Consider the following 23677-nt stretch of genomic DNA (forward strand, 5'->3'; position numbering starts at 1 on the left):
CTATGCAGCCCCTCCCCCTCCATCACCCACTTGCGCACCATCGTCGCATTGGCGGCCCAGTAGTATCCACAGAGGTTGGGCAGCGTCAGCACACCCCTATCTCTACTCCGCTCCAGGAACACCCTTCTCACCCTCGGAGTCCCTCGCGCCCACACAAACCCCATTATATTCCTGTTAACCCGCCTGGAAAAAGCCTTCGGGATAAACACGGGGAGGCACTGGAACAGGAACAAAAACCTTGGGAGCACCGTCATTTTGATTGACTGCACCCTACCTGCCAAGGACAGCGGCAACGCGTCCCACCTCTTGAACTCCTCCTCCATTTGCTCCACCAGCCTTGTAAAATTAAGCCGATGCAGGGCCCCCCAGCTCCTGGCCACCTGGACTCCCAAATACCTGAAGCTCCTCTCCGCCTTTTTTAGTGGGAGCTCACTAATCCCCCTCTCCTGGTCCCCTGGATGAACTACGAACAGCTCGCTCTTCCCCATGTTGAGCTTGTACCCCGAAAAGTCCCCAAATTCCCTATGAATCCTCATTACCTCCAGCATTCCTCCCACCGGGTCTGCCACATACAGCAGCAGGTCGTCCATGTAAAGTGACACCCTATGCTCCTCCCCACCCCACACCAACCCCCTCCAGTTCCTTGACTCCCTCAGTGCCATAGCCAGGGGTTCAATCGCCAGTGCGAAGGAGCAGGGGGGAGAAGGGACACCCCTGTCTCGTCCCTCGGTGCAACCGAAGGTACTCGGACCTCCTCCTGTTTGTGGCCACACTCGCCATCGGGACCTCATACAACAGCCTGATCCACCTGACAAACCCCTCCCCAAACCCAAACCTCTTCAGCACCTCCCACAGGTACCCCCACTCTACCCTATCGACGTCTTTCTCAGCGTCCATCGCCACCACTATCTTCGCCTCCGCTTTCCTCGCCGGCATCATGATAACTTTCAAAAGCCTCCGCACATTCGCGTTCAACTGCCTCCCCTTCACAAACCCCGTCTGGTCTTTGTGGATGATCTGCGGCACACAATCCTCAATCCTCGTGGCTAAGACCTTCGCCAGCACCTTGGCATCTACGTTTAGCAACGAAATCGGCCTGTAAGACCCACACTGCAGGGGATCCTTGTCCCGCTTCAGGATCAAGGAGATCAGTGCCCGGGACGTCGTCGAGGGCAAAGCCCCCCCCCCCCCCTCCCCCCCTTGCCTCATTGAAGGTCCTAACTAACAGCGGGCCCAACAGGTCCATATATATTTTATAGAATTTGACCGGGAAACCGTCCTTCCCCGGTGCCTTCCCCGCCTGCATGCTTCCTATCCCTTTGATCAGCTCCTCCAGCCCAATCAGGGCCCCCAATCCCGCCACCAGTCCCTCTTCCACCTTTGGAAACCTCAATTGGTCCAGGAAGCGGCCCATCCCTCCCTCCTCCCGTGGGGGCTCGGATCGGTACAATTCCTCGTAGAAGTCCCTGAAGACCCCATTGATGCCAGCTCCACCCCGCACCACACTCCCTCCCCTGTCCTTAACTCCCCCGATCTCCCTAGCAGCATCCCGCTTCCGAAGCTGATGCACCAGCATCCAGCCTGCCTTTTCCCCATACTCGTAAATCGCCCCCTGGGCCTTCCTCCACTGCATCTCCGCCTTCCTGGTGGTCACCAGGTCGAATTTGACCTGGAGGCTACGCCTCTTCCTCAACAATCCTTCCTCGGCTCCTCCACACCATCTCCCCCACCAGCCTCTCCCTCTCCACCCCGCTCCCTCCGCTCCTTGTGGGCCCTAATGGAGATCAGCTCTCCCCTCACCACCGCCTTCAGTGCCTCCCATACCATCCCCACTCGGACCACTCCGTTGTCGTTGGTCTCCAGGTACCTCTCTATACTTCCTCGGACCCGCTCGCTCACCTCCTCGTCCGCCAACAGCCTCACCTCCAAGCGCCACAGCGGGCGCTGGTCCCTATCCGCCCTCATCTCCAAGTCCACCCAATGCGGCGCGTGGTCCGAAATGGCTATTGCCGAGTACTCCGTATCCTCTACTCTCGCTATCAGCGCCCTACTCAAGATGAAAAAGTCAATTCGGGAATTAACCTTATGGACATGTGAAAAGAATGAAAATTCCCTAGCCCCCCGTCTTGCAAAGCTCCAAGGGTCCACCCCTCCCATCTGGTCCATAAACCCCCTCAGCACTCTAGCCGCCGCCGGCTTCCTAGCCGTCCTAGACCTGGAGCGATCCAATGCCGGATCCAACACAGTGTTAATGTCTCCCCCCATTATCAGGCCCCCCACTTCCAAGTCTGGGATCCGACCCAACATACGCCGCATAAAACCTGCATCGTCCCAGTTCGGGGCATACACACTGACCAGTACCACCCTCTCTCCCTGCAACTTACCACATACCATTATGTACCTGCCGCCATTATCTGCCACAATGCTCAACGCCGCAAACGACACCTTCTTTCCCACCAAGATTGCCACCCCTCGATTTTTGGCATCCAGCCCCGAGTGAAACACCTGACCTACCCACCCTTTCCTCAATCTTACCTGGTCTGCCACCTTCAGGTGTGTCTCCTGAAGCATAGCCACATCCGCCTTGAGCCCCTTCAGGTGCGCGAACACCCGGGCCCGCTTAACCGGCCCATTCAGTCCCCTTACATTCCAGGTTATCAGGGGGCTACCCGTGCCCCTCCCCCGTCGACTAGCCATGACCCCCTCCTCGGCCAGCCACGCGCCCGCACCCCACACCCGGCCCGTTTCCCACAGTGGCATACCCCTGTCTTGAGCGCCTCCCCCCCCCCCCCCCCCCCACTCGCTCCAGCTCCTCCTTGACCATAGCCGCAGCAACTCTATTCTCTCCCCCCCCCCCCCCCCCCCCGGGCTAGGACCCATCCTAGCTGATTTACTCCCCCCATTGCACTTCCGCAAGTCAGCTGACTCCTGCTGACCCCGGCCACTCCCGCCTCTACTTCGACTCCTCCCATTGTGTGGCACACCCTCCTCTCCCGTCCCCATCCAGAGGCTCCCCCCTCCCCCTTCCGTTCTAAGCACGGGAAAAAGTCCGCGCTTTCCACCTACCAGGCCCCGCCACCTCTGACGCAGCTCCTTTTACAGGCCCGGTTCCCTTACTCCTGACTCGGGCCTCCCCCTCCCCCGCGGGGCCCCATCTCACCTCCAAGAGCCCTCCCGACCAACCCAACCAAAACAATGCCCAACCCGCCCCAGCCACCCTCACCAACCCAAAAGAGAAAACACACAAAGAAAAAGAAACCCGGAGCAATACAAAGGCCCCCCACCCCTCGAAACAAAAATAAACATAGCATATCAACCGCAGTCCCCAATCGCCCGTCCCGACCCTCAATCTGTGTCCAACTTCTCGGCCTGAACAAAGGCCCACGCCTCCTCCGGAGACTCCGAGTAATGGTGCCGGTCCTTGTAGGTAACCCACCGTCGCGCCGGCTACAACATGCCAAACTTCACCCCCTTCCTGTGCAGCACCGCCTTCGCTCGATTGTACCCGGCCCTCCTCTTTGCCACCTCCGCACTCCGGTCCTGATATATCCGAACCTCCGCGTTCTCCCACCTGCAGCTCCTCTCCTTCTTGGCCCACTTGTGCAGACACTCCCGATCAGCGAACCGATGAAACCGCACCAGCACCGCCCGCGGAGGCTGGTTAGCCTTGGGCCTCCTCACCAGCACTCTATGGGCCCCTTCCAGCTCCAGGGGCCCCTGGAAGGACCCCGCTCCCATCAGCGAATTCAACATGGTAACCACATAGGCCCCCACGTCCGGCCCCTCTAGCCCCTCTGCGAGGCCCAGAATCCGCAGATTCTTCCGCCTCCACCGATTCTCCATCTCCTCGAACCGCTCCTGCCATTTCTTGTGGAGCACCTTGTGCGCCTCCACCTTTACCGCCAGGCCTAAGATCTCGTCCTCATTGTCAGAGATCTTTTGTCGAGCCTCGCGGATCGCCACTCCCTGGGCCGTCTGTGTCTCCATCAGCTTATCAATAGACGCCTTCATCAGCTCTAGCAGGTCCATTTTAATCTCTCTGAAGCAGCGCTGGATACCCTCCTGCTGCTCTTCCGCCCACTGCCTCCACGCTGCCTGGTCTCCGCCCGCCGCCATTTTGTCCTTCTTCCCTTGCACCTTCTTCGGGTCCACCACCACCTTTTTTGTCGCCCTGCTCCTAGTTGAAGCCATATACTGATGGGGAGCTGTTGTAGACTCCTTCCCACACCGGGAAACGTCGAAAAAGTGCCACTGGGGGCCCTGAAAAGAGCCCAACAGTCCATTTTTGCGGGAGCCGCCGAATGTGCGACTTAGCTCCGCATAGCCGCAACCGGAAGTCTTCATTGGTTCCTGATTTAGTACTGGCACAGTCGTTAATCTAATGTGCAACTTTGGTATCTGACCCATAATACTTCACAATATCTTGTGGTCTACTTGCAGCAAGTTCAAGTTAAAACTTGTACAGAGAACCTTTATAATGTTTACATAATGTTGTCTTGCAGTTGGAACGAGAACAGGAGAGGGATGGAGAGGAACAAGAGAATGCTCCTGAATTCGTCAAAGTCAAAGAAAACTTACGGAGAACCTCTACTTGCAGTACAGAAAAGAAAGCCGGGTAGTATTGACCCTCCCTGTCCCAGCTGAATTTAACTGGTGGTTAAACTCGGCACCAGTTCTACTTGACTGATTTGCTATGCCATCACTATAGAGTTCATTTAATGTTCTTGTCTTACTTCAGAGAATAATGAAATATGAAATGTTATTCATCTGTGAATGGATGGCCAGTCTTTTCCAGACAGAAAGAATGTTTATTCCATGGGCACTTGCCAAATCTGGTCATTTGGTGAAAACAGAAAAGTGCTATTTAATGGTGAAGATGCCAGTTTGGAGAACGGCACAGATAATAGGAATCCACTGAATCTGGATGAAGCTGGAAGGTGACTTTACTAAAAGCAGAGTGCAAGTGATCAATCAACATTGTAAATTCATTACTCCCTGCTATAACTGATGTGAACTGCATTGAATAAATTATATTCATGCAAACATTGCATGCGATGATGCAATGCACATAAATAACATTTCATAATAGTTTTATGCAAAGGTTCTTCCACCTAAATAATATCAACTGAGGTTCTGCAGTAGTGACACTTAAACTATTTGATGAGAACACAACAAAATGTTCCCTTTAACAGGATGGGATGGTGACATCACCATGTTACATTATTGGGTTTTATGTCATCAAAACAAGCCTTTTGCCCGTCTTTCAGTTAGACCAGGTTTTATGCCTTGTATATCTTGGTTTCTTGGTACTGCTATATTTGAATTTAAAATGTTGCTAATGGAAGATGATATCATTGTAAATGCTGCATATATATTTTAATATTAATCATGAGCTCCAGATCTAAACAGTAAAATAAATGGTACGTTGTAATATTTTATGGATATATCATTTGTACGGACATTTACAGCCATCAGCTAAATTAACGAGAATCTGCCGGGAAGATTCAGAGCTGTGAGCTGCTGATTTTTAGAGATTGAGTTTAGATAGAGCAACACCTTGTATTCTGGACAAATATACTATGATTCTCAATGGGATAATCTTCAACACACGTGTATGGGTTGAAGTAATAAATAGGGTCGACACAATTATAACTTTTACAGTAAACAGAGGAACAACTGAGCTACACACTTTTTAGAAATATGTGTCTTCCTGACAACATATTTAACTTTGGACTAATTTTATTCAGACATTGCTACAATAAGTTAGTACCTCCATACATTTCATCAATGTTGTACTAACATATTGCGACTTGGAAAATCACAGAAAGTAGCCTTACAGAATGTATAGAGTTCCATGGAGTTAGCACAAGAAATACATTCAATTTGACCTTAAATAAGTAGTCATAAAATCAGTGCTCAAGTGATTAATTGGTGCAGCATTTTTATATTCATGTTGGCCCTATGTTGTTTCACAATACCAATTTCATTTCTGGTATTAAATAGTGTCAGGTCATGGAAACTATGCTTACTGTTTTTTTTTTTAAAACTCTCTTGTTGGTGATGAATGTAACTCTGAAATCCTTTTAAAATATATTTTTGGGTCACTCTTTGCTTTGCTCTCCATGTATTAGATTCACTGGGTACTAAATTGAAAGGGTTTCTTGTACTTGAATTGTGAAAAAAGTTCAACTTAGCTTACACTGTTAATGATAGTTTGCATTGTTTATAATGGTAACAGCTATCTGTATATGTTTTGGAAATGTTGCCTTCTGAGTGAGATGTTGCTGTATAGGTATTGACTGTTGGGTAAGTTATACCTATCACATCACTACAGTAACAATGGTTACATATGTCTGATGGAATGTGTCTCACAGCACTAACCGTGAAATGGAGATTATTTTCTCTTACTGGTCAATTTTTTTGGAGGAATTGTTACTTTTTTGTGTGTAGAAACATACATTAAAAAGTTCAAGTCACAGTCTGCGATTATAAATACCCAGTTTAATTCTCAATAACAAGAAAAGGGGGTTCTGTATTTTTGCCATCCATACGTTTGTGTCATTGTAACTTATAACTTTGAAATTAAAATATACATATTTTACTTTGTGGAAAATTCTGGTACATAGATATTGTTTAGGTTTTGTATTTTGCTTGAAATATTGTTTATAATGTTTGTGGAGGCTCATATATTCCGTGCAGCGGTACAGTGGTTAGCACTGCTGCTTCACACCGCCAAGGACCCGGATTCAATTCCGACTTTGGCTGACTGTCCGTGTGGAGTTTGTACGTTCTCCTTGTGTCTGCGTGGGTTTCCTCCGGGTGCTCTGGTTTCCTCCCACAGTCCAAAGATGCGCAGGTTCGGTGGATTGGTCATGATAAATTGACATTAAGTGTCCAAAGATTAGGTGAGATTATGGAGATGGGGCGGGGGATTGGGCCTAGGTGGGTGCTTTTCAGCGGGTCAGTGCAGACTCGATGGGTCATCCTGCACTGTAGGAATTCTGTGATCTGTGAAACAGTTTGCTGCTTTTAATTACATACGCCCAATGAGATTTTACAAAACTTAAAATGTTCCATCAAACAGCACCTAATCATATCATTTGATCAATCTAAATGACTTGACAGCCAATGAAATTACATTTTGAAGTTTAATAATTATTAATGTGGTAACCAGTATGCACACAGCAAGGTACCAAAGAAGCAGCAAATCCAAAGAAACTAGATCAGTTCTATGAGAAGTGCCATGAGATATTTTACGTTCCCTATCGAGGCAAATGGTTCATTGGTTTAACTGAAAGAATGCACCCTGACAATGCAGCATTCCCTCAGAACTGCATTAAAAAAAGCGCTGAAGTTCAAACGAGGAAGTGAGACTCTCCAACTAAGCTAAGACACTTTTTTTGTACACTTCCGAGCCATATTTAATCAATTTTAATTCACTTAGCAATAAAACCTATATTGCATTAATACACAGCCTCTAACATTGAAGTTTAAAATGAATGTGAATGTTTATAAATCATAATAGAAAACTTCCAAAGATTATAAATATTTGATTTTGCTAAACAATCTTGTATGCATTCCTTTTACTCAGTTGCCAGTTTTCCGTTGCCAGTAAGTACAGAAATTGCTGTCCAGCCTGATTCTCCACCAGTTCTGCCAACTCCAACATGATGCCACCACTAAACATATCTTCCCCTCACTCCCCCTGTCAGCATTCTGCAGGGACCATTCCCTCCCAGATACCCTGGTCCATTCCTCCATTGTCCCCAACACCTCCCCCTCTTCCCACAGCACCTTCCCATGCAATCGTAGAAGGTGTGACACCTGCCCCTTTACCTCCCTGCTCACCAAGGGCTTAAACACACTTTTCAGGTGAGGCAGCGCTTCACGTATACCTCCTGCAATCTGGTCGATTGCATTTGTTGCTCCCAATGTGTTCTACTCTACATTGAAGAGACTAAACACAGACTGGGTGACTGCTTTGCAGAGCACTTTTGGTCCGACCGCAAGCTGGACCCAGAACTTCCTGTCACCGTCCCGCTCTCATGCCCACATGTCCGTCCTTGGCCTGCTGAAATGTTCCAGTGAAGCCCAGCGCAAACTGGAGGAACAGTACCTCGTCTTCTGACCAGGCATGTTACAGCTTTCTGGACTTGACATTGAGTTCAACAACTTCAGCCCTTCAGTCTGTGAACTCTCTCTTCCACCTTCATTCCATTTTTATTTCTATTAATTCATTTTAATTTCTTCCATCCATTTGTTTTCCCTCACCATTGCCCCCCTTCCCCTGCCCCAATTGGGGCCATCTGTTCCCTGTTCCTAGCCATCCTTTGGCACACTTATTACCTTTGTTCTGCCATTAACACATTCTGATTTCTTAATGTGCCTCCAACAGCAGCCTTCTTAGCCTTTGATCACCCCCATTTACATTCCCTTTGTCTCTGTCCACATCTTTGTCAATCTCCCCCGATTGCTGACGTTCAATTCCTTGGGTGACTGTGTGGAGTTTACACTTTCTCCCCATGACTGTGCGGGTGCTCCGGTTTCCTCCCACAATCCAAAGATGTGCAGGTTAGGTGGATTGGCCACTCTAAATTGCCCCTTAGTGTCCAAAAGATCAGGTGAGGTTACTGGGTTATGAGGATATGGTAGAGGTGTGGGCCTAATTCGGGTGCTCTTTCCAAGGACCGGTGCAGACCCGATGGGCCAAATGGCCTCTGTCTGCACTGTAGGGATTCTATGCTGTCAGACCTGCTGAGATTGTCCAGCATTTACTGTTTTGTTTTTGTTTCCAATTCCAGCATCTGCAGTAATTTGCTTTTAGCTATTAAGGATTGCCTGGAAGATCCTCAGCGGATACGTGAGTTAAAACGGTGTGGGAGCAGGAAGAGAAGCCATTGCAAGGAATGCTTTGGTTATGATGAATTAGCTAAGAATAGCACTAGGTGAGTGCACTCCTTCCCAGCTGGACAAAAGTGGAGAGGCCCTGGAGAAGGATGCTATGGTCAACCATGACAAAGACTGCAGATAGGCCCAGAAGGACTTACCGTTTACCTTTTATCACCATCACATAGGATGTTGTTTGCTGTTTTGGTACTGTGGCAGATGTTGAAACCTGATTGGAGGGATTCAAGAAGAGTTCTAGGAAGGATGGGCACAGATTTGGCAAATGGCAACATACTCAAGCCCTTTGAAGTGGAAAGAGAAATTGGAGATAGGGTGATAGTTTGCAAGGGCAGTGAAGTCAAGTGTTTTATTTTTGAAGGAAGCCACTTTTAAAGGAGAATGGGACAACACCTGAATTTCTTCAGAATTTAAAATATTAAATATCTTGAGACAAAAAATATAAGTTTATCTCTATCACATTTCTTTATTCTGCACATGAATATTTAATTCAAGCAGTAATCTAATTTGTACCTCTCCTATTGTAAGCTTTCTGGAAGTACTGGAGTGCTTTAGGAGGTGGGGAGTTCTTGGATTTGTCAGGAATGTTGTTGCATTCTTCCAGGGAGGGCAGATTATCTGATCTTTCTCAAGACTGCAACATGTATAGATCTGCTGTACAATAGAGTTGGAGCAAAGGCTGCAGAGAGGACATGCTGTGCGCTAACCTCTGCCAAGTTGGAACCAGACTCCTCCATGTTTCTTGATAGTGACCATCTGTCTGTCAGGACAGTTGGCTGCACCATCATTCTCATGTTATCCCATCTGCCACTCCAATAAAGTCCTCATTTGATTCCCCTGGAGCAGAATGTATCTGCGACCTTGCCCTCGTTTACCCCTGGTTTGGCTGGCGCCCACTTGAGCCCATGTGATTTATGTCTAATCCCAACTCCATACTAGCCTATAAGGTATGAGCAGTCCCATGATCTAACCTGGTGGCTTCAAATGTCAGGCCAAGTGACAGGACCTCTTCACCAGTGCTGTAATGTTGCTGTCTAGTCTTCCTCCTGGGACTGCAACAGCTTTGGGTGGCTGAAAGCTTTTTTTTTTCATTTGTTCATTTATCAAAGATTTATTTCTTTAAAATCAAATTTCATCGCAGGGAAAGGGCCAAACTGAGGTTAAAAAATCAATCATATCTCCAAGTAAAATAAAAATCAATGAGCAGGAAATCAGAAAGCGAAGGTTGGAGTGAGAGAAGGAGATGGACGGAAAGCGACACAGCTACAGCTGGTTCACCATGCCAGATATCAGGATGAGGGTGAGCTGGCCGTTGGGAAGAGGCATAAGGTAGCAACATATAATAATCTGCAATGTTCTCAGCAATAATGGCCTATGGGCTGGCAGTGGCAGAACACCATGATGGAGTGCCATTTGGGGCTCAATAGATACAGGTATACTTGTCCCCCACTCGTTTTGCTCTGCTCCTGGCTGCTATAGGCAGCCTTATCCTGTTCGAGAGAGAGAGAGGGAGAGCAGAATGTTAGTGATTGTGCTTCATTGTTTCGATGAAGTGTTTGGCACATTTGGAGGCAGGGTCTGTACAAGGGGTCAATGTAGATGCAATACAACTACGCAAGCACTAGAGGGAGCACGGGAGAGGTATAAATTGAGACAGATGGGGAGGCGGGATTCTCCGATAATGAGGCAGAGTGTCCGCGCCGTCGTGAACGCCGTCGTGTTTCACAACGGCGCAAAACGGCCGCGGGCACATTTGATTCAGGCCCCGAAAAGGGGCCAGAAGAGGGGCTGCGAGAAACGCGGTAGGCATGGTGCCAGAGCGGCGGCGTCATCGCGCGACGCCTGGCTGACGCCGCACCGCGTCATTTAAAGTGCGCGATCCGTGCACAGGACCCAAACGATCGAGATGGCTGAGCCCGCGGTACACTCGAGGCCGCATGGGGCACCTCCGGCGCCTTGGCACCACCACCTGCTCCTCCCCCTGCACCCCATCAGGATCCGAATCCTCATCCTCCGCAATCCCGACGATGTGGTGGTCATTGTCACCCTCCACCTCCTCATGCATCTGTTGGGCGGGAGGGCCTGCAGCATGAGCAGCTCGCACTGGGCCCTCTGCAGCCAGTCCCTCAGCTGCAGCTGCCGCTCCAGCAGCTGCTCTGAGCCACGTTCGTTGGCGGCGCCGAATGGCTACCTGCAGGGCAACCACTCCCGCCACGGTGGCAAACATAGCTGGCTGGTGAGCAAACGTGATGAACTACATGAAAGGGGTGGGAGAGGAGGGGGTGGGGGGTGGTTGGGAAGGAGAGACAACAACATGTTTAACGATGGCGCTTTGACACCTCGACAGCCAGGGCCCATGGGATACATGGGTTCCCCCGGCTGCCTGGTTTAGCTGCAGACACACATGCAAACTTCGCCCTGCCCACAGTATCCGTCCACCGCCCACTTAGCCCCGTCCCTCCTCATTGCGGCGCCACTTGCCTCGGCCCATCACCATGACCTGCACTTGGAAGCGTGTCTTCGCCACCATCCTGCCATGGCCCGCCCTCCTTGCCCGCCCTCCCCACAGCACAGCGGCATCATTTCCCCCATCCCTCCTCATTCCTCCACCCCTGCTCCTTCCTCCACCCCCCTCCTTCCTCCACCCCCCTCCCTCCACCCCCCCTCCTTCCTCTACCCCCTGCTCCTTCCTCCAGCCCCTCCTCCTTTCTCTACCCCCTGCTCCTTCCACCCCCCCCCCCCCAGACATTGCGGCATCCTTCTCCGAGACCCCTCCCACCGCCCCCCAGCACCGGCCGTGGACGCCACCCCCTGCTGCCTACGGTGAGGCTGGGCATTCACCTCCTTCCTCCACCTCGTCAGCCAGCATGACTGGCTGACAAATTAATTTACCAGGGGTAAACGGCGACGGTGGACCTGGTTCACGCTGTCGGGACTTTAGCCCATCCGGGCCGCTGAACAGCGGGGGGCCCGGAGAATCGCCGTACTTAGTACCTCGGGTGATTCTCTGGCAGGCGTGGCGCCAACCTCGATGAAGTCGTTCTCACCATTTGGGAGAATGGCGGAATGGCGTCGGACCGGCGCCGCGGGAAAAAATGGCGCGAAAGGTGATGCTCCCATACGGCGCGGCATAGGAGAATTCCCCCCCCCCAGGAAGTTAGAGGGCACTTCACAGGAGCGGCAGCTGGGAGCAGGACACAGACAGGCAGCACAGATGTAACATCGTTTAAGCGCTGGAGAGAGAACAAACTCACCATAAAGCATCTACTTCAACTGTAAGACTACGAGCTTTATTCAGACACCGAGGAACAACACAGGGCCGGGGAGAGGAATCATGGGCCCTGGTGCCTCGCCTGTTTCCAGGCTCCTAAATCCACCCCACTTTACCCCATTTACCCCTTTCCCCCCTCCAACCCCATCACATCCATTGCCCAGTGTTACAATCACAGTTCATGCTGTTACTGGATGGGAAGATCCCAAAATGGAACTGTGGCTCAACATCTCTTTAAATAAATGTGGAGGAACAGAGTCAAAGAACTGCTTATTAGTTTTAACAAGAAAAAAGCATTTATTAAACATGGAAAAATTGGAGGGAACCTGGGCTGAGCTAAGGAGTTGGGTTTAACTAGCACCAACCTCTAGTGGTGCAGACTCCAAGCTGGCCTCGATGGAATGCATATGAAAGTGAGAGTGGGAAGCCTGGGTTTTCCTACTCTCCTCACCCAGTGTGGATATGCTTTTGAGAAGGAAGGAAGAGGGGCAGGGTATGCATGCATCTCCACACCCAGCCGACTTTGTGTGTGTCTGGTTACTCTGTCTCCGGGTTCTCCGCTCACCCTCTCGCTCATTTTCACGGGAGGGCTGAGGTCAGGAGGGAACATACAACTCTTAAAAGAACACATTCCGAACCAGAGTTACCTATGGAGGAAGTAAAGCCTGAGCCAGTATGGAGGAAAGAGGAAGTTGCTGGCAGCCCTGTGGTAAAATCTCCATCCTCCGCACTTGCTATTGTAACTAAGGATTCCAGGATATCTGGGCATCACTAGCAAGTAAGAATCTGCCCACTAGTGACACTGTCCCCACCATATCAGAACAACCACCTACTCTTCTTCAAATAGTACAGTCAAATCTTTAACATACAGTTAAGTAGAAAGACAGAACCCTGGTTTAATATTTCCTCCACGTGATGCCATTTCCAATAGTGTTGGTCTCTTTGGCCCTGCAATGGAGTGTTGACTTAGATTATGAGCTAGATTATCAGCTGCAAACGCTCAACTGTGGCACTTTTGGCTTTTCAAAAAAAAGTGTTAAACAGTTGAGTCAACTTTTCAAAATATTCTGGCCATGCACAATAGAAACAACACCATCCTGAATAGTTTAACTTTAATTGGGGAAAAATTAATTTTACTATGCTGAGCTGTGATTTGCCAAGAGTAGACATTTCCAGTCAACTTGAAGGTCAAAGCAGTGGGAAGTATTCATTGAGGAAAGCGGGAGGGTTGAGAAGAAATAGGCTTCCACAAAGGAAAAGGATGGGACTGTGATCAAACAGCATGCCTGCTAGGATTTGCCAAAAAAATGGAAAGAGATGTCGGATACCGAGAGCTCAATACTGAAAGAGGCCGAGAGGAACATAAGTAGAATGAGCAGGGGAGAAACATTGGTGAAATTAAAAAGAAAATTAGGAGAAATCAAAATGAGGACATGACAAAGAATTTGGGCAAACAGAGGGTGGCGTGTGGCGCAGTGGTTAGCACAGGGAATACGGCGCTGAGGACCGGGGTTCGAATCCCGGCCCTGGGTCGCTGTCCATGTGGAGTGTCATGATATGCACTCATGCACATAATGAGATACAGACAGGCAGTGACAGACACCCAGTACAGCCAACCAATCAACACACAGGACAGAACACAACCAATCACCAGGCAGAACACTAGAAGGTGGTCTCCCACTATAAAACACACGAGGCATCAACACTCTGCCTCTTTACACTGGTGAAAACTGTCGTGACAGTCAGGGTGTATATATCAGTTAGCACGTGGCTCAGAACTAGCCTGGTCTAGTTAGTTATAGTAAGCACGCTTGGATTAGTAGAGTGTCAAGCCCACAGCGAACTGTGTGCCCTGCTTAGCAAGTTCAATAAAGCGTATTGAACCAACATCAAAATTTGGAGTCTACTTTCAAGTACAACTGCATCCAGTTGCAGTCCGTGTTACCCCAGGGTGATTAATACGACATGGAGTTTGCCCGGACATCGCGCAACAATCACCAGGCAGGAATGTTCCCTTCCAGTCGGGGAACACTTCAGCAGTCAAGGGCATTCAGCCTCTGATCTCCGGGTAAGCGTTCTCCAAGGCGGCCTTCAGGACCCGCGACAACGCAGAATCGCCGAGGAGAAACTTATAGCCAAGTTCCGCACACATGAGTGCGGCCTCAACCGGGACCTGGGATTCATGTCACATTACATTCATCCCCCACCATCTGGCCTGCGAAATCCTACCAACTGTCCTGGCTTGAGACAATTCACACCTCTTTAACCTGGGGTTACCCCATCTCTGGATCTGTAAAGATTTAATCACCTGCTAATGCTCGCATTCCTAGCATTGTTTGGCATCTTTGAATTTGTCTATATATGTGTTTCTGGAACATACCTCTTCATTCACCTGAGGAAGGAGCAGCGCTCCGAAAGCTAGTGACATCGAAACAAACCTGTTGGACTTTAACCTGGTGTTGTAAGACTTCGTACTATATTACTAGTCCAGTGACAATACCATTACACTGCCAAATGTTTCCCTTCGTCTGTTGCCTGTCATTGGATAGCCATGTTTAGCGTTGTACCATATGCTGCAAAGACAGCAGGAGCGACGATGCAGTGTGAGGTTGGCATACCAATCAATGGTATTTTCTCCTCCTATGTTAATCTTTGAGTTAATTCTGTGGAATGCTACAGGTGAGAACTTTCCTCAAAACTATTTGTTGCAACACATCAACTGCAGGCCTCATCAAACTGTCTGTGTGCTGTGATGTTGCACAATGTGTTTACAAACTCATGCCTGCACCTTGTGTTATTTTATCTTTCAGTCCCTTTCACTTTACAAAGGTTGCTATTAGGGTTGACCCTTTCCAAAGGCTCTCTTAATGTTTGCCCCATTCCTTTTGATGCTCTCCCTGGCACATCTAAAACTATTCGTTATGCTCAGCCTAAAACTTGGAAGTATGTGTCAGATTCAGTGTATCCAGGATGTGAAGGCTTCAGAGCGGGTGCAATATAGATTTATGGGAATGATGCCAGAAATTAGGTACTTCAATCCTGTGAATATGTCAGCTGTTCTCCTAAGAGTTGAGTGGAGATTTGATAGAAGTGTTCAAAATCATGTGGCCAGTGAGAGATTCGGGCTGGATTCTCCGATTCTGCGGCCAAACCATCTGGACTTCCGACTAAAAAGTTGGCGCCGGTCCCGCACCGATGCTCCGCCTGGTGGGGGGCTAGCAGCCGCACCACGTAAAGCACCCGGATTTACCTGCCAAAATGGATGTAGAATGGCCAGGTCCTTGGCCGCACATGAGCGTGGCGGCAGCCGCGCCGTACAAAATGCACGGCCGCTCAGACTTGCTGCCAAATACTCCCCCCCCCCCCCCCCCCCCCGTAACCCTCAGACCACCCCCCGCTAGTTACCCCCAGCCCCCACTGAAGCCCCCATTGCCAGCAGAACGGCTCCCCTTGACTGTGGCGCCGCTGGACAGTCTGCAGCTGCCACGCGCGGTCCTCGAAAAGTGAGAGAACAGGGGCCCCATGCAATCGGGGACTCAGGCCATTGGAGGAGGACCTCAGGTGACGTCCTGAGGCCGTCTTGACGGCATGCGCTATTTCTAAGGGGGCGGAGCATCGGAAAAACGGCACTGTCCCTGATTCCGGCATAAAAATGGATTCAGCCGGCCGATCGCTGAACGTGGTTTCAGCGTCGGTGATCGGAGAATCCCGCCCCTGGGACGAGTTTCTCCGACCCGAATCTGGTGCGGCACACCGTCATTCCGGCTGCTCAATGGGGTTTCCCATTGTGGGGGCCCAGGCTCCCAGCAAAACGGAGAATTCAGCCCAAAGAGAAACTGTTCCCATTGGGTGAAGTAAGAAATTTTACAACACCAGGTCAAAGTCACCTAAGGAGCTGCTCTCCGAAAACGATTGATTCGAAACAAACATGTTGGACTGTAACCTGGCGTTGTAAGACTTCTTACTGTGCCCACCCCAGTCCAATGCCGGCATTGCCACACCGTTAGCTGAAGGGTTGTGAATCCGAGGGCAGAGTTGAGGTGAATGTCAAAATTATCAACAAGAGGAGGAAAAACTTCTTCACAGCCAGGGTTCAGGATCTGGATATCTGAGGGGAAGATTCAATCCTGGCTTTCTAAAGCGAACAGGGTTTTATTTGAAGGGAAGAAGATTGCAGGACTTTGGCAGGAAGATAACCAATTTGAAGCACAAAGTCCAGGAGTGCTTGTGGGACTCGCCACAAAACAATGGAGTTAAACATAACGACAGCATTGATTGACAGCGAATACAACCAATCAGCATAGAGACGGTGGAGGAACGCACCAATTGGCGGCTGGAACAGGGCGCGGTCAAACCTGCGCCCTGCCAACGGTGCGAAGGGCACGCGGGGCAGCGATGGCACCGGACGGTTTGGACAGAGGCCGGCACCGAGCCGTCAACCCCGACATTGAGAGCGAGAGGCACGCTCCCGCTTTCCAGGTGGAGAAGTTAGTCAATCTGCTGGACGGCGGAGTGGAGCACACACGCACCCGGAGGTCTGTCGGTGAGTCTTAGGCAGAGAGTGTCCGGACAAACCGGGGGCTGTGTGGGCAGAGAGTGTCCGGACAAACCGGGGGCTGCGTGGGCAGAGTGTGTCCGGACAAACCGGGGGCTGCGTGGGCAGAGTGTGTCCGGACAAACCGGGGTCTTGGGCAGAGAGTGTCCGGACAAACCGGGGGCTGCGTGGGCAGAGTGTGTCCGGACAAACCGGGGTCTTGGGCAGAGAGTGTCCGGACAAACCGGGGTCTTGGGCAGAGAGTGTCCGGACAAACCGGGGGCTGCGTGGGCAGAGTGTGTCCGGACAAACCGGGGGCTGCGTGGGCAGAGTGTGTCCGGACAAACCGGGGGCTGCGTGGGCAGAGTGTGTCCGGACAAACCGGGGACTGTGTGGGCAGAGAGTGTCCGGACAAACCGGGGGCTGCGTGGGCAGAGAGTGTCCGGACAAACCGGGGTCTGTGTGGGCAGAGTGTGTCCGGACAAACCGGGGGCTGCGTGGGCAGAGAGTGTCCGGACAAACCGGGGTCTGTGTGGGCAGAGAGTGTCCGGACAAACCGGGGTCTGTGTGGGCAGAGAGTGTCCGGACAAACCGGGGTCTGCGTGGGCAGAGTGTGTCCGGACAAACCGGGGTCTGCGTGGGCAGAGTGTGTCCGGACAAACCGGGGGCTGCGTGGGCAGAGAGTGTCCGGACAAACCGGGGGCTGCGTGGGCAGAGTGTGTCCGGACAAACCGGGGGCTGCGTGGGCAGAGTGTGTCCGGACAAACCGGGGGCTGCGTGGGCAGAGTGTGTCCGGACAAACCGGGGTCTGTGTGGGCAGAGAGTGTCCGGACAAACCGGGGTCTGTGTGGGCAGAGAGTGACCGGACAAACCGGGGTCTGTGTGGGCAGAGAGTGTCTGGACAAACCGGGGTCTGTGTGGGCAGAGAGTGTCCGGACAAACCGGGGTCTTGGGCAGAGAGTGTCCGGACAAACCGGGGGCTGCGTGGGCAGAGTGTGTCCGGACAAACCGGGGGCTGTGTGGGAAGAGTGTGTCCGGACAAACCGGGGTCTATGTGGGCAGAGAGTGTCCGGACAAACCGGGGTCTGTGTGGGCAGAGTGTGTCCGGACAAACCGGGGTCTGTGTGGGCAGAGAGTGTCCGGACAAACCGGGGTCTGTGTGGGCAGAGAGTGTCCGGACAAACCGGGGTCTGTGTGGGCAGAGAGTGTCCGGACAAACCGGGGGCTGCGTGGGCAGAGTGTGTCCGGACAAACCGGGGGCTGCGTGGGCAGAGTGTGTCCGGACAAACCGGGGGCTGCGTGGGCAGAGAGTGTCTGGACAAACCGGGGTCTGTGTGGGCAGAGAGTGTCTGGACAAACCGGGGACTGCGTGGGCAGAGTGTGTCCGGACAAACCGGGGGCTGTGTGGGCAGAGTGTGCCTGGACAAACCGGGGACTGCGTGGGCAGAGTGTGTCCGGACAAACCGGGGGCTGCGTGGGCAGAGTGTGTCCGGACAAACCGGGCTCTGTGTGGGCAGAGAGTGTCCGGACAAACCGGGCTCTGTGTGGGCAGAGTGTGTCCGGACAAACCGGGGGCTGCGTGGGCAGAGAGTGTCCGGACAAACCGGGGTCTGTGTGGGCAGAGAGTGTCCGGACAAACCGGGGTCTGTGTGGGCAGAGTGTGTCCGGACAAACCGGGGTCTTGGGCAGAGAGTGTCCGGACAAACCGGGGGCTGTGTGGGCAGAGAGTGTCCGGACAAACCGGGGGCTGTGTGGGCAGAGAGTGTCCGGACAAACCGGGGGCTGTGTGGGCAGAGAGTGTCCGGACAAACCGGGGTCTGTGTGGGCAGAGTGTGTCCGGACAAACCGGGCTCTGTGTGGGCAGAGAGTGTCCGGACAAACCGGGGTCTGTGTGGGCAGAGTGTGTCCGGACAAACCGGGGTCTGTGTGGGCAGAGAGTGTCCGGACAAACCGGGGACTGTGTGGGCAGAGAGTGTCCGGACAAACCGGGGTCTGCGTGGGCAGAGTGTGTCCGGACAAACCGGGGGCTGTGTGGGCAGAGTGTGTCCGGACAAACCGGGGACTGCGTGGGCAGAGTGTGTCCGGACAAACCGGGGACTGCGTGGGCAGAGTGTGTCCGGACAAACCGGGGGCTGTGTGGGCAGAGTGTGTCCGGACAAACCGGGGTCTTGGGCAGAGTGTGTCCGGACAAACCGGGGTCTGTGTGGGCAGAGTGTGTCCGGACAAACCGGGGTCTGTGTGAGCAGAGAGTGTCCGGACAAACCGGGGTCTTGGGCAGAGAGTGTCCGGACAAACCGGGGGCTGTGTGAGCAGAGAGTGTCCGGACAAACCGGGGTCTTGGGCAGAGAGTGTCCGGACAAACCGGGGTCTGTGTGGGCAGAGTGTGTCCGGACAAACCGGGGTCTTGGGCAGAGAGTGTCCGGACAAACCGGGGTCTGTGTGGGCAGAGTGTGTCCGGACAAACCGGGGTCTGTGTGGGCAGAGAGTGTCCGGACAAACCGGGGTCTGTGTGGGCAGAGTGTGTCCGGACAAACCGGGGGCTGCGTGGGCAGAGTGTGTCCGGACAAACCGGGGGCTGCGTGGGCAGAGTGTGTCCGGACAAACCGGGGGCTGCGTGGGCAGAGTGTGTCCGGACAAACCGGGGGCTGCATGGGCAGAGTGTGTCCGGACAAACCGGGGGCTGCGTGGGCAGAGTGTGTCCGGACAAACCGGGGGCTGTGTGGGCAGAGTGTGTCCGGACAAACCGGGGTCTGTGTGGGCAGAGTGTGTCCGGACAAACCGGGGGCTGCGTGGGCAGAGTGTGTCCGGACAAACCGGGGGCTGCGTGGGCAGAGTGTGTCCGGACAAACCGGGGTCTGTGTGGGCAGAGTGTGTCCGGACAAACCGGGGTCTGTGTGGGCAGCGAGTGTCCGGACAAACCGGGGTCTGTGTGGGCAGAGTGTGTCCGGACAAACCGGGGGCTGCGTGGGCAGAGTGTGTCCGGACAAACCGGGGTCTGTGTGGGCAGAGTGTGTCCGGACAAACCGGGGTCTGTGTGGGCAGCGAGTGTCCGGACAAACCGGGGTCTGTGTGAGCAGAGAGTGTCCGGACAAACCGGGGTCTGTGTGGGCAGAGAGGGTCCGGACAAACCGGGGTCTTGGGCAGAGTGTGTCCGGACAAACCGGGGGCTGCGTGGGCAGAGTGTGTCTGGACAAACCGGGGTCTTGGGCAGAGTGTGTCTGGACAAACCGGGGTCTGTGTGGGCAGAGTGTGTCCGGACAAACCGGGGTCTGTGTGGGCAGAGTGTGTCCGGACAAACCGGGGTCTGTGTGGGCAGAGTGTGTCCGGACAAACCGGGGTCTTGGGCAGAGTGTGTCCGGACAAACCGGGGTCTGTGTGGGCAGAGTGTGTCTGGACAAACCGGGGTCTTGGGCAGAGAGTGTCCGGACAAACCGGGGGCTGTGTGGGCAGAGTGTGTCCGGACAAACCGGGGTCATGGGCAGAGAGTGTCCGGACAAACCGGGGTCTGTGTGGGCAGTGTGTGTCCGGAAAAACCGGGGCCTGTGTGGGCAGAGAGTGTCCGGACAAACCGGGGACTGCGTGGGCAGAGAGTGTCCGGACAAACCGGGGACTGCGTGGGCAGAGAGTGTCCGGACAAACCGGGGGCTGCGTGGGCAGAGTGTGTCCGGACAAACCGGGGTCTTGGGCAGTGTGTGTCCGGACAAACCGGGGTCTTGGGCAGTGTGTGTCCGGACAAACCGGGGTCTTGGGCAGAGTGTGTCTGGACAAACCGGGGTCTTGGGCAGAGTGTGTCCGGACAAACCGGGGTCTTGGGCAGAGAGTGTCCAGACAAACCGGGGTCTGTGTGGGCAGAGAGTGTCCGGACAAACCGGGGTCTGTGTGGGCAGAGAGTGTCCGGACAAACCGGGGTCTGTGTGGGGAGAGTGTGTCCGGACAAACCGGGGACTGTGTGGGCAGAGAGTGTCCGGACAAACCGGGGTCTGTGTGGGCAGAGTGTGTCCGGACAAACCGGGCTCTGTGTGGGCAGAGTGTGTCTGGACAAACCAGGGTCTTGGGCAGAGTGTGTCCGGACAAACCGGGGTCTGTGTGGGCAGAGAGTGTCCGGACAAACCGGGGTCTTGGGCAGAGTGTGTCGTTCAAAGCTTTGCTGTACTGTCCTAACTCTCACCAAATCATGTTATTTGTATTGTGACCAAATTGATTCCACACTTTGATCTTTTGAGTCAAGATCATTCCTGACTACCGTACCGAACTCATTTTATTAACCAAGCTACCCCACCCCCTTTTCCTTACTTCCTATCCTGTCAAAAATCCTTGAATATTCAGTTCCTACCTTGCCTTGATCAATTTACAATCACGTTTCTGTGATGACATATCATGTCATTACTTCTATTTGTGCCAACAATTCATCCATCTTGTTATATTACAAACATGCAACTCTCAACTCATAGATCACCAACACTAAGTGTGAAATAGTTATGGCGAATAATTATTCACTAAAGCATAGATACACTTAAGGAAAAGCTGCATAATTACATGCGGGTGAAAGGAATAGAAAGATATAATGACTGGACTGGGTATAATATGGTGGTGGGAGGCTTATAAGCAGCAGAACTATTGGGCCTCTAAGGCGGGAACTCACCTGATGTCCCTGATTCCATGACAAGCCTGCATGCTGACCTTTAATTGGCTGGAGCATTAAAAATTGTAGCCAATATACTTGGAAGTGTGGAGGTCAGGACGGAGAACCACTCCACATGTTTGCTTCCACCTTCTCATTTAGCAATCTAGCCTCGTCATCCTGCAAAGTTATAGGACAATGTCTACTTTTGAGCCTTTCGAGCAGTTTGGCTATTTTACTAACATAAGAATAACTGAATAAACAACTTAAATAAGCAAATCAAAGAAGCAAAATACCGTGGCTGCTGGAATCTGGAACAAAACAGAATACTGGAAAAATTGAGCAGGGCAAATGCTGCCAGACCTGCTGAGTTTTCCCAACATTCCCTGTATTGTTTCAAATAAACAAACTTTGTTGTTTAGAGCAGACTTTAGTAACTAACATAGTCTGCTGCATTTATTTTGGTTCCCAGAGCGTGCACAGCCCTCTGGTAAAAGTACAGTGGCCAGTCAGAACATGTTCCAGTTTCTTTTAGAGGCATCTACCTCTTTGACTATTTCTGTACAATACGGAATACTTTCCTGCTCCTACCCAAATGTCACAATGACCAGAATGCACAGGCTGAACTGGATTTTGCAATTAATTACCCTGAAGGTGCAGGCACGTTGGTTCATGAAGATTGGACAAGTAATCTTTAATTTTGTTTGAGAATTGAAGACTGCAAGATAAAGTTTAATCAGAATACTTCATCTGCTGGTTAGAAACGGACGGAAATTTGGAATGTTATTACGGATGAGAAAAATAACTTTTCTTTAAAGTTATTCAGAAAAATATGAGGTTTTAATTCTTGGGGTAGGCAGAACTATTTGAGCTAAACAGTTAGTGGAGCAGTGGAGATGGGATAGGAGGGACTGGAGGAGAAGAGTGGAGGGTGGAAAAAACAATATAAAATAATATTCCACAATTTGGGGGCTTCATGTATAATTGAGTAATTCAGCATCAGTTTTGAACTTCATAGGAATTGATATCATTTAATTAAGTAAAATACAATATTTAAAATTTTGCAATAATTTTCCTTTGTTTTATCAGAACATATCATCAACAGTGATGATGTTTTCAACCAAGAAAATCTGTATTTCTTGACGCAGACTGAACGATATGAAGTAGCTGTGAAAAGAGCTGTGCATCTGCGGCTGAAGATGAAGGAATTGGGCTGGGCTGATAATGGACCAGAGATGCAGGTTGCTAATAGGTATAGTTTTTAAACAAAAAAAAGTCTATGTTCTTTTGCAAGCTGTTTTTTTTTTTACAATTGCACTTCTCCCCCTTCCCCAACTGCATCATTCACAGAAAGCAATCTAATATCTAATAATGTACAGGTTACACGCTGAAACAGGCCCTGGGAAGTACATGGGAGTGAGCAAGAGTGAACTTAAAAAGGAAATTAGGAGGGCAAAAAGGGACATGAAAGGATACTGACAGGTAAAATGAAGGAAAATCCTAAGTTATTTTGCAAGTACATTATGGTAAAAGGATAACTGGGGAAAGAGTGGGGCCCATTAAGAACCATAATGGAGCAACATGGGGGTGCAATTACGCTAGTTTGGGATCTAGCGGGGGGGGGGGGGGAATAACTGGGTTGCTGCTGCTGGGGAGAAGGGGGAGCTGGTATGGGGGGGGGGGGGGGGTCGGGGCGGGGGGGGGGGGGGGGGGCGCTTGGGGGAGATACGGCTACGTGGGAACCGGGTGAGGAGCTGGATTGAAAAAGGAGATGGCTAGTCATCAAGGTTGGGGGGGGGGGGTAAAGAGCCCCCCAACCCGGTTGATCACGTGGAATGTGAGAGGGCTGAATGGGCCGATTAAGAGGGCACGGGTACTCGCACACCTAAAGAAACTTAAGGCAGATGTGGTTATGCTTCAGGAGACGCATCTGAAGCTGATAGACCAGGTCAGACTACGCAAAGGATGGGTGGGGCAGGTGTTTCATTCGGGGCTAGACGCAAAAAACAGGGGGGTGGCCATACTAGTGGGGAAGCGGGTAATGTTTGAGGCAAAGGCTATAGTGGCGGATAGTGGGGGCAGATACGTGATGGTGAGTGGCAAATTGCAAGGGGAGGCGGTGGTATTAGTGAACGTGTATGCCCCGAACTGGGATGATGCCAACTTTATGAGGCATATGTTAGGACGAATCCCGGACCTAGAAGTGGGGAAGTTGGTAATGGGTGGAGATTTTAATACGGTGCTGGACCCAGGGCTGGACAGATCGAGGACCGGAAGGAGGCCGGCTGCAGCTAGGGTGCTTAAGGACTTTATGGAGCAGATGGGAGGAGTAGACCCCTGGAGATTT

At 51.6% G+C, this 23677-nt stretch overlaps 2 protein-coding genes across 7 annotated transcripts in view; both read left to right on the top strand.

Annotated features, from left to right (window-relative positions):
* Window positions 1–6613, top strand: part of LOC140388359 (actin-associated protein FAM107A-like) — a 359626-nt gene extending 353013 nt beyond the window's left edge. For all 4 annotated transcript variants that reach the window (XM_072472389.1, XM_072472392.1, XM_072472390.1 and 1 more), the window contains one exon: window positions 4503–6613. In XM_072472389.1, coding sequence (XP_072328490.1) covers window positions 4503–4619 — 117 coding nt within the window. In that variant the 3' untranslated portion in view covers window positions 4620–6613. The remainder of the gene's footprint in view (window positions 1–4502) is intronic.
* Window positions 6614–16037: 9424 nt separating this feature from the next.
* LOC140388355 (peroxisomal acyl-coenzyme A oxidase 2-like) overlaps window positions 16038–23677 on the top strand; it is a 70552-nt gene continuing 62912 nt past the window's right edge. For 2 of the 3 annotated variants that reach the window (XM_072472379.1, XM_072472381.1), the window contains exons 1-2: window positions 16038–16718; window positions 22420–22582. In XM_072472379.1, the coding sequence (XP_072328480.1) occupies window positions 16571–16718; window positions 22420–22582 (311 nt within the window). In that variant the 5' untranslated portion in view covers window positions 16038–16570. The remainder of the gene's footprint in view (window positions 16719–22419; window positions 22583–23677) is intronic. The other variant, XM_072472380.1, reaches the window with a different exon arrangement.

Source organism: Scyliorhinus torazame, chromosome 13, assembly GCF_047496885.1.
Source record: "Scyliorhinus torazame isolate Kashiwa2021f chromosome 13, sScyTor2.1, whole genome shotgun sequence".
Lineage (NCBI taxonomy): Eukaryota > Metazoa > Chordata > Chondrichthyes > Carcharhiniformes > Scyliorhinidae > Scyliorhinus > Scyliorhinus torazame.